General features: G+C 47.0%; 1 protein-coding gene across 4 annotated transcripts in view; it reads right to left on the bottom strand.

The window, feature by feature from the left end:
* PPP2R2A (protein phosphatase 2 regulatory subunit Balpha) overlaps positions 1–13,062 on the bottom strand; it is a 67,523-nt gene extending 54,461 nt beyond the window's left edge. For 2 of the 4 annotated variants that reach the window (XM_081171718.1, XM_081171719.1), the window contains exons 1-2: positions 12,814–13,062; positions 10,129–10,206 (exon numbers count right to left, since the gene is read on the bottom strand). In XM_081171718.1, the coding sequence (XP_081027844.1) occupies positions 10,129–10,206; positions 12,814–12,820 (85 nt within the window). In that variant the 5' untranslated portion in view covers positions 12,821–13,062. Of the gene's footprint in view, positions 1–10,128; positions 10,207–10,917; positions 10,970–12,813 lie in introns of those variants that run through there. The other 2 variants (XM_081171716.1, XM_081171717.1) reach the window with 1 other exon arrangement.
* Positions 13,063–22,664: the final 9,602 nt, after the last annotated feature.

The raw sequence follows: 22,664 nt of genomic DNA, 5'->3' as shown, positions 1-22,664 counted from the left end.
CCTCCCCCCCTTTTTCTAAGCCGCTAAGCCGCTTATCAGCTGATCCGATCAGCAGATAAGCCGCTAAAAGCCGCTAATAGCGCTAATCCGTCAATGGGCTTGCTTCGCAAGACAAAAAAACTGCTAGACGAAGAGAATCACAGAACGGATTCTTTTCATCTTGCGAGGCACCACTGTATATTGCCTTGTTGAAACACTTATCACAATGTTATTTCAATAGCGGTATTCAATGATATGGTGATTTATTGCACAGCCCTACCAAGCACTTCAACACCAGTAAGGCTTTTGCTGAAACTCGGGGGCAATTTATATACCCAGTAGGAAAACAAGTGGCAAGGGATTAGAATGCATCTTGGTACATCTGAACATCCACCCATCTGAAAAGGATTGGGGAGCTTCCATTGGCCCTTTGAACACTTCTGAGCACGCAGGTTCTCCTCACTCTGAGGAGACATATTGCATTTGGGCGGTTAGGTGAAAGAGTAAAACTGTGGTTTCATTTAGACCACTAATAATTAAGCAGTACCACAAATTTGCAATCAGAAAAAGTTACACACTGATTGACAATTTCTCCTCCTTTAGATTTTCTAGGGCAGATTTAGTAAACCCACGATATCTGCTCTATTTGCAGTATATATATCATTCGAAAGGCTCACCATGCTCTATGGACCTCTCAGAACACATTTTACAAAGTGTGATTTGACTCTTTCATTTTCAGCTGTGCTGGTACCCACGTTCCAGGACCTTTCCAGGAGGAGGGGGATGAGGAGGAGGAAATAGGTCAAATCAATCTATCAAATGGCCTCGACACTTTTAAAAAGGAAAAACACAATTGGAGGAAAAGTGACACATTGTGCAGATGAAGTGGTCACCACCGCAACAGGAACACACATCTTGCAAACTGTTGCCCTTGAGAGCAAACAGCCACTGGACCATTTCTCCTCTTGAAAGTAATTATTCAGGCATTCATGGGAATTAAGGGGATGGTACAGTACAGGCATAGGCAAACCCGGCCCTCCAGATGTTTTGGGACTACAACTCCCATCATCCCTGACCACTGGTCCTGTTAGCTAGGGATGTTGTAGCCCCAAAAACATCTGGAGGGCCAAGTTTGCCTATGCTTGCTACAGTAGTTCACTCCGGTCTAAACCCCTCCAGGGAGTCAGTTCTCTTTTAAAAAGTTAGTTTAAAAACTGTAGTCAAAGCAAAGGAAACAAGTGCATAAGAGTAGGGCTGGGCAACATCTGGTTTTCAACATTGTGATGTATCCCCAGCTAAACATCATAGTATCTTAATATATCACAATATATATACACGCAGTGGCAGGAGGCCTCGCCGGGCACCCCCACAGCGGAGGAGGACCTTGCCGCAACTATCCCTGGTGGCAAAGGGCCTCGTCGGGCATCCCTGCGGCAGACCCTGGGGCAGCAAAGGGCTTCGCCACACCTCCCCATGGCAATGGAGGGCTTTAAAATGTAAGGAAGTAGTAGATTTAATAAAACTATTAAATAAATTTCCATATTTAATATATTTTCAAGCAATTTAAGAATAGTTTGAGTGATTTCCAGTCAAGTTGCATCTGCTTCCCCACTCAGAGGATTAAGTGGAATCTTAAGCCCCACTGAATTCAACTAAACTTACTTCTACTTTCCTGGGAGTAAGCCTCATTGAACTCAGTAGGGTTTGCTTGTGAGTAGACATGCATTTGCTTGCATTGCTTACCGACAAGCCTTCCTAAATAAATTGCAGGGAACTATTTTTCTTCTTTAATCCTACCCATTCTGCAACTGTTCAACTGCTAATCACTAGTAGTAAAGTACTTTTGTTAAGAATTCCCCCACAAAGCAGCACCACTGACCCTAAGGTTCTGTGGTTTTAGCTCCAGTGCAAGAAAATGGCTTTATAAGGGCTCAGTATCCCTTCTTCAGACTTTGCTACACACAATAAATCTTGCACTGTAGCAGTTTCACTCTTTCCCATTTGCCAACTTTTGTCTGAAAACAGAATAGTTTTTGCATGCATCACACGTTTCTGCAGTTTGTGGGAGGATGGTAATTAAGAAATTATTTGGTGTATGTCTTCAAACCATTCAGAAATTGAATGTTCCGCTCCTTGAAGAACGAGGTATTACAGCAGGAACTGGTGCAATGTACTCACAGCATTTTGTCACTATAAGCTGGTAATCTGCTGGACCCAAGCAATGTTTGAAATTAGCATTTTGCACCTGGTGTTCAACCACTTGCGACCAAGTGAAGATTCCTAGGCACCAATAATGGCGCCTGACATCTCCACCATCTGAGAATCACTTGATCTGGACTATTTTAATACCACATCCTGTAGAATTCTATCAGTTATATTTTATCTGCCCCGTCAGAATGAATTTCTGGGACCAAGTTGCTTTTTCTGTGCAGCCTGACCAGAAGCAGTCACCATTAAGAAAAAGAGCTTGGAATAAGCCAATATATATGTGAACAGTCCCTGGACCAGGTAGCTTTTCTTCTTTAAGTTTTCAAAGCTCTTAACCTAGCTCAAGGTTGTCATTTGAATTAGCCAGATGTTTAACTGAGAATCAACTACAGTCAGTCATCATTTGAAAAATCAGACTTTGGGACCATCTTTCCCAATAAATGGCAACTAGACAATTCCATTTTGGCGTCGGCAACCCTGGTTTAAGGAGCCATTTGGTGCCTAGATTATATATCTGGGTTTCTAACGCTGGACCCAAGTCCTCTAAATGTGGAATGGCCAACATTCAGTGCTCTGCTCCAGTCTCTTCTGCAGAGGTACCCACTTTTCCCAGAGTGCCAGTCAAGTTGAAAGCAATGCTACTCCATGTGTTAACATCAGTCCAAGAAGGCACCCCCCCCCCACTTGGCTGGCACCTCATACAACCTATTGCAAAGACCTCTGGGAATGTCCAGGGTGGCTGCAGGGTCAGAATTTCTCCACATCTTTCATATAATCTGAGGAATGAAGGAAGCCTTAGAGAATTCTTTGCCCTAACTTCATTGACTCCATCCTAAAAGTAGCCTGCACCAATTCATTGGGACTATGACCTGGATGGCGGTTATCAATACCTTTGTAGTTTTGAGTCTGGACAGATGAAATACACTGTGCCTTGCGACATGTAGGGACTCCTTTGATGATTGCTTAGAAAAGCCAGCTTCATCCTGGTGACTGAATCTAAATCACTCTAAAACTCAAATCTCTGTGAAGCACAGGTTTTTATTTCCTGGGTACCCTGTGCAAAGTTCTGGGATTCTAGGCTTCTGGGGCACCTTGGCATCTTGAAAGTATCATCTTGCCCACAGCTAGCACTGAGACAGATACCGCTTTGCCTGGATAGAAGTATACCTGATTGAACTTGATATATTTACTTCACCAAGCCCTGTAAAAATTGACGGTTTTTTTTTATTGATGTGGTTTTTTCACCCTAATAATTAGAAATCAGAAAACATTGCCAGCCTTTTGAATGTTAAATTAAGATAGCTGTCTTAATTTATTCAATTTACTGAATACATTTTGGTTTTGTTGTTATAGCAGCTGGGGTATTCTAGCACAGAATTTAGGACTCCCAATCACATAGCAATAGACTCCACACCTCAACCTTCCTTCCTCAACAGACCATCAGCTCCCCTTTACTGCAGTATCAGATGATCTACTTGATAACCAACTGAACATTTTAGAGCTGTCAAATACAGTATCTCCAATGAAATGCATGCTGGACAGATGTTCTATTGCTAAACCCTGTACTAAAAGATTCAATAGCAGCTAAAAGCTGAAATGCAGCTGGTGCCCTTCAATTCAACCTTAGTTTTGCACTCTCACACAATGAACTTGGGGTTTAAAATGTCTGAGTTCCACAGCCACTTTGCAAATTTGAAGCAAACTTGCAATGTTTGCAGGCACTTGTTTCAAAATACAAAAAATAGCTAGACAAGCAAAAAAAAAAAAAAGGCTTTTTAATTCTGTCGCACTGCCATCTTCATTTCCTGAAATTAAGAGGTGAGGAACCTGAGGAAACTTCATCTGCAACATTCATCCTTAAAGAATGCTCAGATTGAAAAAGTAACAGTATCAGAAACATGACAAGCTGTACCAAATTAGTGCCATCAATTAATGTTGACCTCCACTTACGTCAGAAGTCAACAGCCTGATTCCCAGAAGGGGAAATGCAGGGTCTGGGAACTTGAATAACTTGGCCAAGGGTCGAAGAGGGAAGCTTTGAAAGAAGACCATTCAAAATGACCCCAAATCCCAAATCTTGATGGCTACAAAATTTTTGAGGCCAGGCAGACAGCATCTCAAAACAAAAGATGGACAAATAGCTCAATAGGTATAATAGGGAATGCTCCTTCCACCCCCAAATTTAAAGACCTAAGTGCTCCAAGGGAAAGCGGGAGAGAAACAGCGCAGGCCATGTGCCCCTAAAGAGAACACTGTTTTAACATTTGCTTTGTTTAGTATTTTAAAACAAATACTACCTTGAATAATTTGGAAGAGCAACTTATTATCACTGTCAATAAATAAAATGAATTACAACTAAACTTAGGGTTGTATTCAACTAAGCTCTACTCAGAATGAACCCTCTGAAATTAATAAACCTGAGTTAATCATATTCATTAACCTCAGTAAATCAGCTCCAAATAAAACTAGAATTGGGTACAACCCTTAAATTACAATTACAAATGAATTACAAAGTCACACAGACGACCTTGATTGCCCCAACTTGCATTTTCAAGATGGTTTCCCAATTCTGAGAAAGTTGGACACCTTTGACTTTTCCTCCTTGCCCAAGGCTTGATGAGACCATCAAGAGGAAGAAGTTCCTAGATCATCATTCTGCATCTACTACCAAATGCTCCTGAACAAGGAATCTATCCATCTGTCAGTCTTGGATTAACAGAAGCCCCTCTCAGAAAACTGTGCAACTCTGATGTTATTGCATGCTCCACCAAGGTAGAAGAAAAGAATCTGCATGCTAGACAGCCTCATGATTAATAGTAAAGCAAACCAACACGTTTCCTTAAATTGTGTAAATAAACCTGCTACTAGGAACAGGTTTGGGTGTTGTTCTCTAGAGATATGATAATGCAGAGTAAGAAACTCTGAACTTCATTTAGGTCACTTTTAACCATTCAAGTTCACCAACATAGAAAGACGCATTTATAGGAAGACATACAGTCAGACTACTGGCACATCTAGTTCAGTATTGTCAACACCGATTGGCAGCAGCTCTCCAAGGTCTCAGGCATGGGCTAAGAAGGGCATGAAGGCAGTAACATCTCCCACTGTTGGAATTTGCTGGGGATTGAGCCCGAGACCTTCTGCATGCAAAGCACCTGCTCTACCACTAAGCTACAATCCTTTTCCTGAAGGCCATTATTGAGCCATTATTGGCCTCTTGGAAGGGAGGGATCAAGAGCATGTTCAAATCCTCCTGCTCCTGCAATGTGTTGGAACCAGGAGATATTGTGTTTATCTGGCATTTCCTGTGACTGCAAAATTAAACCCTCTCTAGTGGTTAGACTTGTGCATACAGCCAGTGGCGTAGCGTGGGTTTTCAGCACCCGGGGCAAGGCAAGTATTTTGCGCCCCCTAACCCCCAGATGTTGCGCCCGGTGCGGCCGGCCCCCCCTGCACCCCCCAGGCTACGCCACTGCATACAGCTATCCATTTCTCTTTTTCCATAGAATATAGCCTCCCTCCTTCCAGGCCTTTTAGGAACACCTCCCGAATCATGCACACTGTAAAGCAAAACAACAGGGTTAGCCTTAACCAAGGCACCTGTTTTTTCGCTTTTTGAAACCATGCTCAAATGTTGGTTCCAGATCCTACTGGTAAATATTTCCCTTAATCATGGTTATCAGCTGGTGTTGGGGGAGGGAAGGGAGATGATGAAGCAGATGTTCCTGCAGCAACCTCTCAATCCCAGCTGCTGTTCACAGGCTGCAAGCATTACTTCTGAAACAGCCAATACAGCTGAGATCAATACAGCAAAATCCATTGGAGGGCTGTAGATAGTCATTTACTGGGACACTGAATCTCTTGTGGCCATCAAGCTATTGTCTAGAATGCGAATGGGGAACCTGTCTCCCCAGATGTTACTGGATGTTATTAGCTCCGGCCACCAGGGATGGTGGGAATTGTAATTCTGAGTCCCCCTGCCTCCGACTTGCTTCTCCCTCGGCGCACTGGTGGCAGAGGGACTCAGAAGTGGTGGCAGTTTCACTCTCAATGTACCGCCAAGTGAAGCCACCATTGTGGTCCGTCCCTCATATCGGTCCTGGGTGATGTATCAATACATTGTCCCAGCCTACCGTCCTCTCCTTGAAGAGGGGCCCAATGTGGCTCCCTCCACCATGCCAGCTAGGAGCTGGTGGTGCAAAGGAAAATCCCTGCCTCAACTTTCACTCTTGGCTGGTAAGATTGCAGTGGAGAGCCTGCACATGGCACTTTCCCAGCCCCTCTTACAACCACTCTGCTAGGTTGCTACATTACGCACGGCAACAGTATACAGTATACAGCTGATACAGTAGCAGCCCTTAGAAACTGCTGAATCCTTATGCTTCAGAAGTGGACTTTAAAAGCTTGCCTTCAGAAGTAAGGATGCAAATTTTTAGCTCAATGAAGCGTCTCGTTTGCTCTGAGGAAATAATATATAAAGGTTCCCAGAAGGGTAGCTGTGTTTAGTCTGCTGCTGCAAAAGTAAGAGTCTTGTGGCTCCTGAAATTTATTATTTTTAGATCATATATCATGTATAAATATACAGTGTGGTGTAGTGGTTAGACCGCGTGTCAAACGAGGACCTGGGATACTCAGCTTCAAGCCCTTCTCAACTATGAAGCTCAATGGGTGACCAAGGGTCAGTCACTGTCTCTCTCTGTCTGACCTGCCTCACAGAGTGGCAGCAGTGGCATGGGGTGTGTTCCTTGAATGACAATTGAGATGTAGTAAGCAGAGGCTGCTTGCAGAGGACCATATTTCAGCGGCAGAGAACTTGCTTTGCCTGAAGAAGGTTCCAGGTTTCACACCTGGCATGTCTCTGTTTTTGTTCTTTAAAAAAGAATCAGGTACCAAGTTATGGCAAAGACCTCTGTTCTGAAACCCAGGAGAGCCACTGCCAGTCTGAGCAGACAATACTAGGCTAGATGGATAGCCTGGTACTATACGCCAATTATACTATCAAGAAGAAGACAAAGTATGCTGTGATTTGTCTAACCCAGGGGTTGGGAACCTCCTGCCTGTGGGTCAGAACAGGCTTGCCAGGCCTCCCCATTTGGCCTGTGAGGCCATTCTGGCCAACATGGCCCAAGCCCAGAGTGAAGTTTGTGGACACCACTGATCAGCTGATTGGTGGCATCTACAAAGTGCTGTGGTTAAGGGCTTCACAAGACTCAAAGCCAGCTGCTTGTTGGCATTTCATGGGCTGTGCAATGTTACGTGACTGATAAGTGAGTGGCCCCACCCACCTGCCAATCTCGACCTATGGAAGGTGGGCAAGATCCAGTTCCCGATCACTGCCCTACCCAGACTGCAGCAGTTCTCCAAGGCTCCAGGCCAAGGGGCTTCCCCATCCCGACTACCTGTAATGCTTTTTAACTGGAGATGACAAGAACTGAACATGGGACCTCCTGCACACAAACACAGTGCTCTATCAGAGAGCTATGGTCCCAGCCTCAGGAAAAATGAAACTAGATTATTTCAGGTTAAGACTGCAAACCTTGGCATGCATGCTTGCTTGGGAATACAGTGGTACCCCGCAAGACGAACGCCTCGAGAGACGAAAAACTCGCAAAACGAAAGGTTTTTTCGTTTTCAAGTTGCCTCGCAAGACGAATTTCCCTATGGGCTTGCTTCGCAAAACGAAGCTTGCCCCGGGGACAGCGGGTCTTCTCTTTTGAAGCAAGGGGTGGCCGGGAGATCGCTTCTCCCCACCGCCCCTTGCTTCAAAAGAGGTCCGGGGGCAGCAGGAAGCGCTCCCGCTGCCCCCGGACCTCTTTTGAAGCAAGCGGCTGCTCCGAAGCGGGGTGGGGGGGCGGGAGCACCTGCCCCAGCCGCCCGGCTTCGTAGCGCTGCTGCGAAGCCGGGCGGGGGGTGGGAACATCTGCCCCAGCCACCCCGCTTCGGAACGCTGCTCCGAAGCGGGGTGGGGGGCGGGAGCACCTGCCCCAGCCGCCGGGCTTCGTAGCGCTGCTGCGAAGCCGGGCGGGGGGGTGGGAACACCTTCTGAAGGCGGGCGGGGGGCGAAAGTCTTTGTCCCCCCCTGCCTGCCTTCCCAGGGGCTTTTAAATCGCCCCGGACAGCGGAGAAGTCCTCCGCTGTCCGGGGCGATTTTAAAATGCCGCCCGCCAGCATTTTAAGATCGCCCGTCCCAGGGTTTTTTAAAATGCTGGGGGTGAGAAGAAAAGCCCTTGCCCCCCCCAGCCTTCAGAAGAGGTCCGGGGACAGACTGTCCCCGGACCTGGTCTGAAGGCGGTTTCCCTAGGAACGCATTAATTGATTTTCAATGCATTCCTATGGGAAACCGTGCATCGCAAGACGAAAAAACCGCAAGACGAAGAGACTTGCGGAACGAATTAATTTCGTCTTGCGAGGCACCACTGTAAGTCCTCCTCAATGCTATAAGACTGCCTTCTTAAGTGGCAGAACTATGCAATGGATTGGACTCCGTGGTGACATTCGCTAAATGTCAAATTTGCATGATGCTCTGATTAATATCTTGTATACTAATGGTGGCTGCTCCCAGACTCTGGAACTCTGGAGGGATCCCTGGAGAAGCTAGACTGGCTCCCTCCTTGCTGTCCTTCCGCCAACAGGTGAAAACCTCCTTGTTCCGACAGACTTTTGGGAACTGATTGCTTTTAATGAAAGGGCTGGTGCCAAGCTATTTTTACTGTAATTATTTGCATGTTTTAAACAAGTTTTATATGTGTGTATGTGTATATATAGTTTTAATTTTATTCATGTTTAATGGTTTTTAAAATAATTGCCTTTTCTCTGGCTTACGCAAGCCGGAGGCCAGGTGGGGGCTCCATTCGACTTCTTCAGCTGGGGGGGGTGCAAAGCCTCCTGCTCCCCAGCTGAGCAGCCCTGATCCTTCTCCTGCTTGCATGCATGGAGGAGAAGAATCGGGGCTCCCTCAGCCGGGGAGCGGGAGCACTTTAATGGAGCCCCGACCCCACCGCTGCCTCGTGCAAGCAGGTGGCAGGCCGGGGGCTCCGTAAAGCTGCAGTGGCCTGTCAGGCTCCTCAGCCAAGCAGTTTAAAGAAGTGGAGGGGAGAACAAGCTGTATCGCACCTCGCCAATGCAACTTGTTTCTCCCTCTGCAACGGTTATGAGGGCAGAGTGGTAAATCACTGGTGAAATCTCTGCTGTTCCTGAGTCCCTCTGCCTCCACTGTCAGCTGCGGCTTTTTTCTCCCTGGGTGCGCTGGGCACTGGTAGCAGAGGGACTCAGGAGCGATGATGGTGTCACTCACAATATATCGCCGAGTGAAGCTGCCATCCCAGTCTGCCCCTCATGCTTGTCCTGGGCGATATGTCAATACATCGCGCAGGCCTGCCTATGAAGTATAATAGTTGCATGCTACCTTCTATCACATTTTCCATTTGAATACTTCAGAACTAATGGGAATTCCTAATGCTGTACTATAACCTCAGCAAAATCAAGCATGCAGAAAATTATGCCAGCCCTTCAGGTTTTGGATTCCAATAACTACAGTTAGCCCAGACAGAAAACTTCACACATGAATTTCCAAAGCCACTGTGATACAGGCTAACCAAAATACTGGATAACTAAGTATCCATAGTGCTGATTGGTAGGACAGAACATACAGTATAGCATCGGATGAGAAAGGTACATTACTTGGTGTATGTGAACAAAGTTTAATGGTGCTTTAATGTTGCATTATAGAGGTGAACCAATACTTGGAGAAGGGTCATTCCATATCAAGTGATCCAACTTTTTTTACCTCATGTCATCCAGTTTTGTTAATATTTTGTACACTTGTTGAATGATCAAAACAATGTTTAAATCTAAAATTTTAATTATTTATCTCATCCCATTTGTGAGTTATGAAGGTTTGAAATTTTTTAAAAATATATATCAAGGGTTAATTGCTCTTACCTTCAGCTACATCGTCATCCACAGCCCCTTTCACCTGAGAAAAACACCACTGAATGTCATTCCCGCCACCTCCGGCTCCTAGAAACAAAACAAAAGTTAAACAAAAGTAATCCACACCCTGCCCATTAAACTCTGCCAGCATTCCACTCTAGTAAGCAGGGATTGCTGGCATGGGGAGTCAGTGGTGCTGAGAAGACAGCACAGAAATCAAGTATTTTCAAAGCAGATGGAAGAAGCTAGGAACCCAATCAAACTGTTCCACTTTCACCACCCCACATCCACACACAGAGACACACTTTTGTCGATGAGGATCAGTCCAGATTTCAAAAATCAAGCACAGAGTAAACATAAGTTTCTCTACAAACTGTTGACATCTCTCAGAACCATGTAACTATTAAATCCAGAAACCATACAAGTTTTGAATACAAGCATGCCACTGATGTCTGCTAGAATTTCACGCAGGAAGCAAAACACTTTACTCTTCTTACCAAAGAAATTAACTTTCTGCATTCATTTTTCCTACACTGCAATTAAGCTGCTAGGATCTAGAATGAAATCATGTAATTTATCACTTAAAACAAGCCCATGTACTTATTTTAGGAGCCATGCTTCACCCTCCGAGTAAAAGGCTCTAAAGAATTAACAGAGTCTTTTATGCACATAGATAAGTATGTTAACATTCAAAGTATTTATTTAAAAGAAAAACAGGAGGACCTCCAGCCCTCAAACCTGCATAGGTTGGGTTTGAGGAGCTTTGTTTTGTTTTGTTATGAATAAGCTTTAAACTACCGTAAAAGATGGACCGGAGAGAAAATTTCAGGAACATTACTGCCTCAGCGGAAGACGGTGAATCATTTGAACCTTGCCACCAAAACATGTAGAAAAGACACCACCCATTTCTTCTGCATGTCATTCAGACCAAGTCATTTGGGCTGGGTTCATACAGGCAGGAAGAGAGAGAATGAAGAAAGAGCAAGCCGTCCTCAATTCCTGAAAGATGTCAAAATGGAGCTTTCCCTAAGACATATTCCCCCAAACAAGAAGTCGTCTCTCTGGAAGAGCTGAGCAACAGTTGCCTCTTGGCAAGGGGGAACTGAGGGCGGGTTTCCCTCTCCACACAAGGCTGAGCAACTTTAAGAAAAAAGTTCAAGGCGGGAGAAGAATGAGCGTGCCAGAAGCATAAACAACCATCAGAGCACAGGAAAATGGAAACAATCTACAAATATTCTATTCCCACCATTCTTTGTTACTTTGTGCTGACACATTCTACCATATTTAGGCACCCTGGAAATGTGAGAGGATGTTTAGCTACATGTTATATAGATGTATTTTAAAAGTGCATCTAACTGCAAGAGCTCCTAAGGCCGGGGGAGCCAGCAGCCGCCTCGGATCCTGCAGGACTCCAACTCCCATCAGCCCTGACCATGAGCCACGCGGAGGGGCTGATGGAATCAGACGCCACCTGGAAAGCAGCACATTGGCGACCCCTACCCTAAGGCCCACATCCGGTGCTCACCCCCAGTTTACACTTTCCTGGCTATAGATATTTGGGTGGGGCGAGGGCTTTTCATGAAAGGACAGAAAACTCCACTTTTATCCGGGGGGAAACTGGTGCATCATTCCCCAACATCACATTTATAATCTGCTACATTCATGGCTTTCCTCCCATTGATGAAAAAAGAAGGGCAAAACGGAGGCGTGTGGCTAGTGTTGCGAGACTGCAAGGCACAAATCTAAATACAGCCGCCCATGCGACTCTTCCCAACACAAAGCAATTAAATGTGTGGGATGTGGGTGAACGGATTCCAGAAAAAGGAACACAAATGGGACCAGCAGCACATACCCCGTGCGATGAGACAGATTTGCAGCCCTTACACGGTGCAAGCTCCAGCACAAGCTCCAGCACGCTGCAACATGGGGCATCTCCTCTGAGAGAGAACACGCCTCGCACCGCCCCACATGGAGGAAGCCCAGGCTTCTCTATCTGCCTGCCAGACCCAACACCCCAGGCTGCTCTATCCCTCGTTCTGCACGCAGATTAGTGCCAAGCTGCAGCTCCACTCGCACCAGACCCATCATTTCAGACATAAGCAAGGCTGCAAAAGCCTCGACGCCAAAGCTTGCAGAAACACACACTTGGGAAAGCGAGATCAGAAGGCAATGGATGAGACCCCGGCATCACCCCCACCTCTGCCTGGGGGAAGAAGAAAATCCATCTCTGCACGCCCATCCCTGGAGATTTCTCCCCCAACTTCTGCCTCTGCCTTCGCAAGGAAGGGAGACTTTCTCTCTTGTTAGAAATAAAAGGATAAATGGATGGTCGAAGGAGGGAAGGCGAGGAGAAGAGCAGGGGAACTAAGACCAAGAGCAGGCATTTGTGCTTCGGCGCTTGAGCTATTGGCGGAGGACAGCAAGGAAAATGAGGATGCAAGAATAATAATAATGGAGCAGCGGAGCAGATTTGCAGAGGGAAATGCATTGCAAAGGACGAGGGGAGCGAGGAAGAGGAAGCAGCCCGGCGCCTTCCCCCAGGGCAGCCTGCAAGTGCAGCAGCAAGCAGCAGCCGCGCAGCTCTGCAAGCTCCGCCAGAGGCGAGGCCGGTCCAGCTCCCTCACCTGCCTCGGCCGCCCCTGGGCTCGCGAGGCGCCCGTCCCCGGGAAGCGCGAGGGTCTGCCGTGCCCTTACCTGCCATGTTGGGCTCCCAAGGGTGGCCGGCCGGGCTGAAGCGGCCTCTCAGCTTCCCGGCGCTATCCCCGTCCCGGGCTGAAGCGGAGCGCGGAGGGAGGATGGCGGCGGATGGCGTCCGGGGGGCGGGAGCGGGCAAGGCGGCTTGGCTCCCAGGGCTTCCCCCGCGCCCGGCTTCCTCTCCTGACCCAGCCCCTCCCCCCGCTCGGGTTCCACTTTCAAAATGGCGCCGGCGGAGCCGAGCGTGACGTCACCGGCGGAGGCGAGGGAGGGTGGGGGAAGAGGAGGGGCGGCGGGGGCGGGGCCTGCGGGGGAAGGAGGCGCGCCCATTGGGTGGCTCCGCTGCGCTGTGGGCGCGGGGTGGGCAGTGGGTCGAAGCCGCCCCGTCGGAAGTGGCGGGGCGCGCGCTCGCCGCTTGCGATCCTGTCCGCTGCGCGGAGAAAGGACGCAAGAGGAGTCTCACGGGGCCATAGCTGTCAACTTTCCCCTTTTCTTGCGAGGAATCCTATTCGGAATAAGGGAATTTCCCTTAAAAAAGGGAAACGTTGAGCGCTGTGCACGGGGCCGGTCCATATAGGGACCTCTCATTCTGACCGGGTGGCTTCGTTTTCTTCTGAATTTAAAATAAATTCCGAAAAGTGGTGCGGTGGGACAGAGCGCTAGTCTCTGACTGGGGACTCCGGTTCTGATGTTACCTGGGAATCCCAACTGCTGGGATCAGCCTAAAGGAAACTTAGGAAGACCCCGCATGCTGCGGCTGAATTAAGAACGTGAGCTTGCTGGCAGGGCAAAGCGAGGCGGCTCCCTTGGGTGCAGGATCCGCAGGGGCAGCCTCCAAGGAATGCATCACCCGCTGCTGCTGCTGCTGCTGTGGCAGAAACCTTGGAGCCCCTTGGAGACTGGATCTGCCACCTCCTTTGCTGCCTCTGGAGCAGTCTCTCAGCAAATAGGGGGCACTGGTGGTCCGCTGCCACCCCAAGTGAGGAAAGGGCAGCAGGGGCTGCCCTCTGGGGTCCCCCGGGCTCTGTACCTGCCCAGCATGTTTCAAAGTGACCCCCTCCCCCCCCCATGATGGCCTGGATTCCCACCTCATCCATCAGCTAAGGTTGATTTTATTGCCCCCTTCCCCATTCCAGATGGGGGCGGGGGCGGGGGCAGAGTGCCTCTGACTACCAGTTGCTTTGGAACAACAGTGGGACAAAATTACTGTGCTCTGCTTTTTTGGCGTCCCAGAAGCATCTCTTTGGCCACTGCAGGATTCTTGACTGGGTAAAACTTTGGATCTAAATCCTACAGCTCTTCTTAGGTTATTTTCATATTTACTCAGGAGTAAGCCTCACTGTGCTTACTGCTGACTAAGTGCATATTGTATTGCAGCTACACAGTACAGTCTTGTCCATGTTGACTCAGAGGTCAGCCATTGAATTCGATGGTGCTAACTCCCAAATCATTGCACACTGAACGACAGCCTTAGGCAAAGAGAGGTTAGAAACTGCCATAAATTCTGTCACGTGTAAGACTATGATCCTGATCAAATTGCCACCTCATTCACTGGGAGAAAAACTCCCGTGCTGTGCCAATGGGAGCTTTTCTTGCATTGCAATGAGCTGGCACTTGGGAACAGGAGGCAGGATTCGGACTGGGATGGCGGTGAGAACAGAGTTAATGGCCACTCCCCACATGCTGCAGTGCAAATCTTGATCCCCTCTCCTTCCAATGCCACTGGCTATTAAAATAATAATAATAATAAATATTTTAAAAAAATTAATCAAGCAGGCCAGGGAAAATTATATGACAGTTTGGCCCTAAGGCTTCATTATTGTGCACACTTGCCTGAGAATAAACACCACTGACCACAGTGTGACATATTTCTTTATTGCACTCAGACCTCATCCTCCAAAGAGCTGAAGGCAGCATTACAATGGTCCTTCACTCCACTGCTACCACAATTCTATCCTGACAACAACCTTAGGTTAGGCCAAGTCACCCAGTTAGGCTGTGCGGGGATTTGAACTAGAGTCTCCCAGTCTCAGTCCAGCACTCTAATCACTCTGTCATACTGACTGTGGTATTACCTGAGAGTAGGCTGCAGTGATGCAAATGAGAAGGAAGTACAGCTCCACAGCTGTACAGTAGGAGCAACGATGCCATCTACTGGAGCACCAAGGTGATTGGCAGGCCCTCCACCTCTGGCAAGTGAGTGAGGTGATAGAGAGGCTTTCAAGCTTGTTTGTGATAGAATAACACAAGCCCTCATATGGATCCTCAGTGCCCAGATCAGTGAAGGCTGTCTTTTATTTTATTTAGTTGAATGTTCTCCCAACCCTGTGCATCTTTGCTAGTCTCTTTGCTAGTCCAAGCACACAGCCAGCCCCGCCCCTGAGCCATCTTGGCTGCTAGCACCTTTCGCACTAACAGCCTTGACCGTACCATCTACAGAGAAAGGCTTCCAGCAGAGGGCAATTGGAAAAGCCTTCTGCTGGGTTGGAAAGGGGAAAGCTCTCTGGAGGGGTCTTGTACTTAAACAGGTGCAGAATGGGCAGTGGAGCCGTATGAATCACAGTTCATAGAATTGTAGGGTTGAAAGGGACCCCAAGGGTCATCAAGTCCAGCCCTTGCAGTGTCCAAATGGTGTGTGTTCAGATTTATTATTAATTGATCATTTGTGAAGCATCTCAAAACAATTCCACAATACAGTGGTACCTCGCAAGACGAATGCCTCGCAAGACAAAAAACTCGCTAGACGAAAGGTTTTTCCGTTTTCGATTTGCCTCGCAAGACGAAATTTCCCTATGGGCTTGTTTCGCAAGACGAAAACGTCTCGCGGCTTTGTTTCCTTTGTCTAAAAACAAAGACATGTTTTGTTTATAAAGTTAATTTATTTTCCCTTCAGTTTTTGAACTGCTCTTTACAGTATGTGTGACTTTAAAGAGCAGTTAATAAACTGTTGTTGTACCAAATTTGGCTTTGTTTCGACTTTTTTTGACCATAGGAACGCATTAATTGATTTTCAATGCATTCCTATGGGATTTCGTGCTTCGCAAGACGAAAAATTCGCTAGACGACAAAAATTGCGGAACGAATTAATTTCGTCTTGCGGGGCACCACTGTACTATAAAACATATATTTAAAAATTGCATATATAAAAACAGTTCCACATCCAATACAAATACTGGCTGCAGATTTAAAACAACTCTACAGTGGTGCCTTGCAAGACGAAATTAATTCGTTCCGCAAGTCTCTTCGTCTTGCGAGTTTTTCGTCTTGCGATGCACGGTTTCCCATAGGAATGCATTGAAAATCAATTAATGCGTTCCTAGGGAAACCGCCTTCAGACCAGGTCCGGGGACAGTCTGTCCCCGGACCTCTTCTGAAGGCTGGGGGGGGGGGACAAGGGCTTTTCTTCCCACCCCCAGCATTTTTAAAAACCCCGGGACAGCGGAGGACTTCTCCGCTGTCTGGGCGATCTTAAAATGCTGGCGGGCGGCATTTTAAAATCGCCCCGGGACAGCGGAGGACTTCTCCGCTGTCCGGGGCGATTTAAAAGCCCCTGGGAAGGCAGGCAGGGGGGACAAAGACTTTTGCCCCCCGCCAGCCTTCAGAAGAGGTCCTGGACCTCTTCTGAAGGCGGGCGGGGGGCGAAAGTCTTTGCTCCTCCCCGCCTGCCTTCAAAAGCCCTCCGGGACAGGCAGGCAGGGGGGAGCAAAGACTTTCGCCCCCCGCCTGCCTTCAGAAGGTGTTCCCGTCCCCCCGCCCGGCTTCGGAGCAGCGTTCCGAAGCGGGGCGGCGGGGGCAGGTGTTCCCGCCCCCCCCCCGCCCGGCTTCGGAGCAGCGTTCCGAAGCGGGGCGGCGGGGGCAGGAGGTCCGAGGACAGTGGGGAAGACGCGCTGCGCTTCCCCGCTGTCCCGGATATTTCCCTATGGGCTGTCGTCTTGCGAAGCAAGCCCATAGGGAAATTCGTCTTGCAAAGCGCCTCCAAAACGGAAAACCCTTTCGTCTAGCGGGTTTTCCGTCTTGCGAGGCGTTCGTCTTGCGAGGTACCACTGTACTTATAAAGCTTGCTGGAAGAGGAGAGTCTTTGGCAGGTGCTTAAAGAAAACCAAATGAGTTGGTGTCTGCAGGAGGCCCTCTTCTCCTGAAGAGTGCAGTGATCAGTTAGGAACTAACGTAGGAGCCAACTCCTAGGGGCCATTGGGCTCCCCCCCCAATAAAATATTAGAATGGCAATGCCCAAAGTTGATGAGCATTGCCATTCAAATGGTGTGTGTGCATCGTGTCATGTGATTCGTTACGCAGGACCAGGCTTACCTAGGCCACGACAACATTTTATTCAAGTTGGAACCGCTGGAAGCTAAAATTAGCTAAGGGAGATGCTAATATTTCAGGTATCTTAGTCCCAAATTGTATGGAGCATTGTATACCACCACCACCACCACCACCACCTTGAACTTAGTCTGGTTACTTTGGAAATTATTTCATCAGTGGTGTGATATGATGGCGATATTCTGCCCCAGCCAGCAGTTGAGCAGCCACATTTTGCACGAGCTACAATTTCCGGGATTCCTTCTGGAAGACATCAGTGCATGGACTTCATTGTTCAGGCTAGCTACCCATTGCATTTTAGATGGAATCCTTTAAAAAGGCCTCATCGTCTTTTCTGAGGTCAGAAGTGACCTAGGAGTGGAGGGTCAACAGGAGCACCTTAACCTGAGTGTAGCCTAGATAGGAGTCACAGTGGATGTCAAACAACATTTATTTATTTGAAATGTGTTCTGCACTTAATCCAAAGATTACAGGGTGGAGAACAACAATGAAACAACAATGTCAAACCAAAGCCATCAGAAACCCTCTGCACTCAGAGTAGAGTTTATAGTGTGGCTGCCCCTCTTCTATGGAGCGGCATTCCCCTCGAGATTTGACAGGCACCTACTTATCTGCACTGTCTGCAAACAATTGAATACATTTTTGATATGACAAGTTTTCCCAGCTGGATGAATAGGCGGCTGCCACAAGAGTCTATTTTGTATTTTTTTAAAAAACAAAAAAGTTCTGTTATTTTCTGTTGTCTTTCATCTATTTTTACTGGACTTTGTAAATTGCCTTGAGTCACATGTGTGGAAGGCAATTCCTTTTTTAATGGTAATGATAGTGATAATTAAATAATTAATTAAATCATCTGCCCTGGCTGCCAGAATGCTACTGGGTCAGGTTCAATTACCTTAAGTTGAAGTACAAAGCCCTGAACAATTTGATCCCAGGGTACTTTAAGGATAACCTGAGCCCTTATATCCCAGCCTGATCACTGAGATCATTTGGAGCAATACTATTTGTTATCCCTCACGTTGCAAGGATGGCCTCAGCCAGAAATTGGGCATTTAGAGTCACCAGTACCATGCTGTGAAGCACACATCCAGCAGAGATACGACAGGCACCCTCGCTTTTGACTTTTAGGCTTCTCTTTAGGACTGTTTTTAAATGACAGCAGGCCTTTGTAGCTCTGATATTCTTGTAAAGAAGCTGGTAAAATGCGGTCTTGACTATGCTACCACTCAGTGGATTTGTAACTGGCTGACTGACCGAACCCAAAGGGTGCTCATCAATGGTTCCTCTTCATCCTGGAGAAGAGTGACTAGTGGGGTGCCACAGGTCTTGGGCCCGGTCTTATTCAACATCTTTATCAACGACTTGGATGATGGACTCAAGGGCATCCTGATCAAATTTGCAGATGACACCAAACTGGGAGGGGTGGCTAACACCCCAGAGGACAGGATCACACTTCAAAACGACCTTGACAGATTAGAGAACTGGGCCAAAACAAACAAGATGAATTTTAACAGGGAGAAATGTAAAGTATTGCACTTGGGCAAAAAAAATGAGAGGCACAAATACAAGATGGGGGACACCTGGCTTGAGAGCAGTACATGTGAAAAGGATCTAGGAGTCTTGGTTGACCACAAACTTGACATGAGCCAACAGTGTGACGCGGCAGCTAAAAAAGCCAATGCAATTCTGGGCTGCATCAATAGGAGTATAGCATCTAGATCAAGGGAAGTAATAGTGCCACTGTATTCTGCTCTGGTCAGACCTCACCTGGAGTACTGTGTCCAGTTCTGGGCACCACAGTTCAAGAAGGACACTGACAAACTGGAACGTGTCCAGAGGAGGGCAACCAAAATGGTCAAAGGCCTGGAAATGATGCCTTATGAGGAACGGCTAAGGGAGCTGGGCATGTTTAGCCTGGAGAAGAGGAGGTTAAGGGGTGATATGATAGCCATGTTCAAGTATATAAAAGGATATCATATAGAGGAGAAAGGTTGTTTTCTGCTGCTCCAGAGAAGTGGACACGGAGCAATGGATCCAAACTACAAGAAAGAAGATTCCACCTAAACATTAGGGAGAACTTCCTGACAGTAAGAGCTGTTTGACAGTGGAATTTGCTGCAAGGAGTGTGGTGGAGTCTCCTTTTTGGAGGTCTTTAAGCAGAGGCTTGACAACCATATGTCAGGAGTGCTCTGATGGTGTTTCCTGCTTGGCAGGGGGTTGGACTCAATGGCCTTTGTGGTCTCTTCCAACTCTATGATTCTGTGATTCTATGATTCAACCTTGGCTGCTGCTGCTGCTGTTGTAATACTTTTAGAAATAGATAATGGCCCTTTCTTTCTCAGTGCTAAAACAATTCACTTTTTTTGTGAACGATCGTGTTGTTGTGAGCTCAGGTTTCTCCGTGAAGCAGAGAATGCTATGCCAGCCAAATCAACAGAGAAGGAGATAAGCTGCTATTTTAGACGCAGATTCAGTTCACAGCAGAAAATGGCCCAGAAATATAAATGGGTTCAGAACTTGCTCTCTCCACTACTTTTTTCTTGCAATCATAACCTGTTCACCAACACTTTTCACTTGTCTCTCCCTGCTTTTGTCTTTCCTGAGGACACATTTAGATTGTTGAAATTTAGATTGTAAGCTCCTCAGGGCAGATACAGTGGTACCTCTGGTTACGTACTTAATTCGTTCCAGAGGCCCGTTCTTAACCTGAAACTGTTCTTAACCTGAAGCACCACTTTAGCTAATGGGGCCTATCGCTGCTGCCACACTGCTGCCACACAATTTCTGTTCTCATCCTGAAGCAAAGTTCTTAACCCGAGGTACTATTTCTGGGTTAGCGGAGTCTGTAACCTGAAGCGTATGTAACCTGAAGCATATGTAACCCGAGGTACCACTGTACCGGTTTGTTTGTTTTTGCCTATGTTGTTCTGTGCAGTTCCAAGCAAATCTTTTGTACCTATGCAGAACTGCAGAAAATCTACAGAGATGGAAACCTAAACAGCCACACAAAACCCGAGTATGCTCAGTGACTACAAAATATTGTGGGTCTGTATGGAGTATTCTGGAGGAGGGTTCCTATTTGTACTGTAGACAAATAACTAGCAGCCTTGTAACCAGCATTGCTCAGGAGTGGAAAAAACCAAAAAGTCAGTGTGGTTTTTAAATCAGTGGGTAAACTCAGAGCACTCCTGGCTCCTACTGGATGAAGAACTCCAAGGTGGATAACAGCTACAGGATTACAGTTTCTGCAACAACAAAAAACACGCACAACCAAATCAGTACAGTACATGAGCAAGAAAAAAGTAAAAGGCACAGCAGGTTCAATACATGTTGGAGGAAGCTAAAATGTTGATCCAACAAATGACATTGCTCCCGGGTATCTGATATCTCCTGTGTGGAGCAGGAGTCGAGGGTAGATTAAAATCTGTGCTGTTTTGAAACCTCCTGTCTGCCATCTTGATTCAAAATGGCGTCCAATGCATTCAGCTATAGACAGGAACTTGCTCAATCTCAGGAACCGTCAAGCCAAATTTAGCTATGGTATCTCAAGCTGCAACTGCATAGATAATGTAATGTTTCTGGGTCCAAAGCAGTCACCAAGGATGAGGAATAGTTTACAGTGAACAAACAACTTTTCAAATAACAACCAGCAAATAACTGAAAAACCTGAGAGCAATAAAAAGGGTGCTAGCAGAGTGATAGAATCATAGAATAGTTGAGTTGGAAGAGACCCCAATGGTAATCTAGTCCACGCCCTGCAATGCAGGAACCACAGCTAAATGACCCCTGACAGACAGCTATCCAGCTACTGCTTGAAAATCCCCAGTGAGGAGAGTCCACCACCATCTGAGGCAGTCTGTTCCGCTGCCAAACTGCTCTTACCTTAAGGAAGTTCTTCTTAATGTTTAGTCAGAATCTCCCTTCTTGTAATTTGAATCCATTGGTTTAGGTCCTGCCCTATGGTGTAGTAGAAAACAAGCTTGCTCCCTCTTCCATGTGACAGCCCTTCAGATATTTGAAGATGGCTGTCATATCACGTCTCATCTTTTCTCCAAGGTAAACATACCCAACTCCCTCAACTGTACCTCATAAGACTTGGTTTCCCGACCCTTTATCATTTTGGCTTCCCTCCTCTGTGCACGTTCCAGCTTCAAATGGCCAAAGCCTCTTGGAATGCTGTCAGTTGGAAAATCTAGAACCTGGTTCAGCCATCAAGTGCTTCTGAAAAACTCTCTCTCTTAAAGGTCAAAGTGCAAGGCAGGAGTTGCAGAGAGTGCTCTTTGCTTCAGCATTGTTAGAGCATTCCACATTCATGTCACTTGCCATTTTCCTCATATTTCCCCTCCCCTTCTCTCTTTCTTTCACTGTTTTCACAGGCCTTTGGATACAATGCTAAATGCAAAAACAATAGAAACAAAAAGCAGGTATGTGTTGTCTTTAGAAGGTGTACATCTTACACCTTTTACTGTAAAAGGGGTACAGTAAGGATGTAGCAAGATCAGGCTTTGAAAAGACCTTAAGAAACTGGACTTGACAGACTAGTGTGGCATGCTGACCTTAAGAGGTCCAAAGATTTTTCCACAGTGGGTCACAATACACCCCTATTGCTTTCTATGGTGACTGCTTTGGACTTTTCATCTTCTCTGTTATGCTGGGATCAAAATAACTGTGGAGTTGGTCATATAGATCATGTCGTTCTCATTCTTTGCAACCCCAGCCCCCAAACTGGTGGAAATGCTATGTGGTTTAAATATATTGGAACATAGCATGAGGGCTGGCCCCAGTCATTTTGCTGCCCAAGGTGGTGAGGCAAATGGTGCCCCGCCCCCCAGTCACGGTACTTCTTCACACAGTGCCGAGTTAAACTATAGAACTTGTTCCTGCAAAGGGTAGTGAAGGTCACTAACTTGGCTTTAAAAGAGGACTAGACAAATTCATGATGGAGGCTATCAGTAGCTACTGGACATGATGTTTGTGTTCTGCCTCTGAATAGCAGTTGCTGAGAATTCCAGGCAGAGAAAGCAATCTTGCACTCAGGTCCTGCTTAGGAGCATCCAGTTGGCTGAGACATGACCGCTAGATGGGCCTTTGGCCTGATCCAGTTTGGCTCTTCTTTGTTTTTGCATTCTTATGAGCAGCAGCAAAGGTATACCTTGATTGTAGAACTTTTTATGTTTTTGTTACTGTGTAGCCCATAATTCATGGAAGACAAGGATACTGGTTAGTACTACAGGTTGGCCCGATGAAAGGGAGAACAGGGCTTCCATCATGTTCCAGAGCCCAGCAGTTACCTGGACAGATGTGGAGGCTGAGGGACCAGTGGCACTAACAGAGTGTGCATCAGGCCCAAGGATGATCACTGAACCAGAGACACCTGAACCCAGGAACTGCTCAGCTGGAGGGATGGAGTCACAGCAATAGCCTCCTGGATGCAGCGTTGCTGCCTTTTAATGGGAAGGGGTGAGGCAGTGGAAAAGGCTGTGCACTGCAGATGCACTTGCGGAAGCTGTGTGCCTGAACACTTAAGA

Source organism: Podarcis bocagei (assembly GCF_964188305.1).
Source record: "Podarcis bocagei genome assembly, chromosome: 15".
Taxonomy (NCBI): Eukaryota; Metazoa; Chordata; class Lepidosauria; order Squamata; family Lacertidae; genus Podarcis; species Podarcis bocagei.
This window is presented reverse-complemented; position numbering and strand designations above follow the sequence as displayed.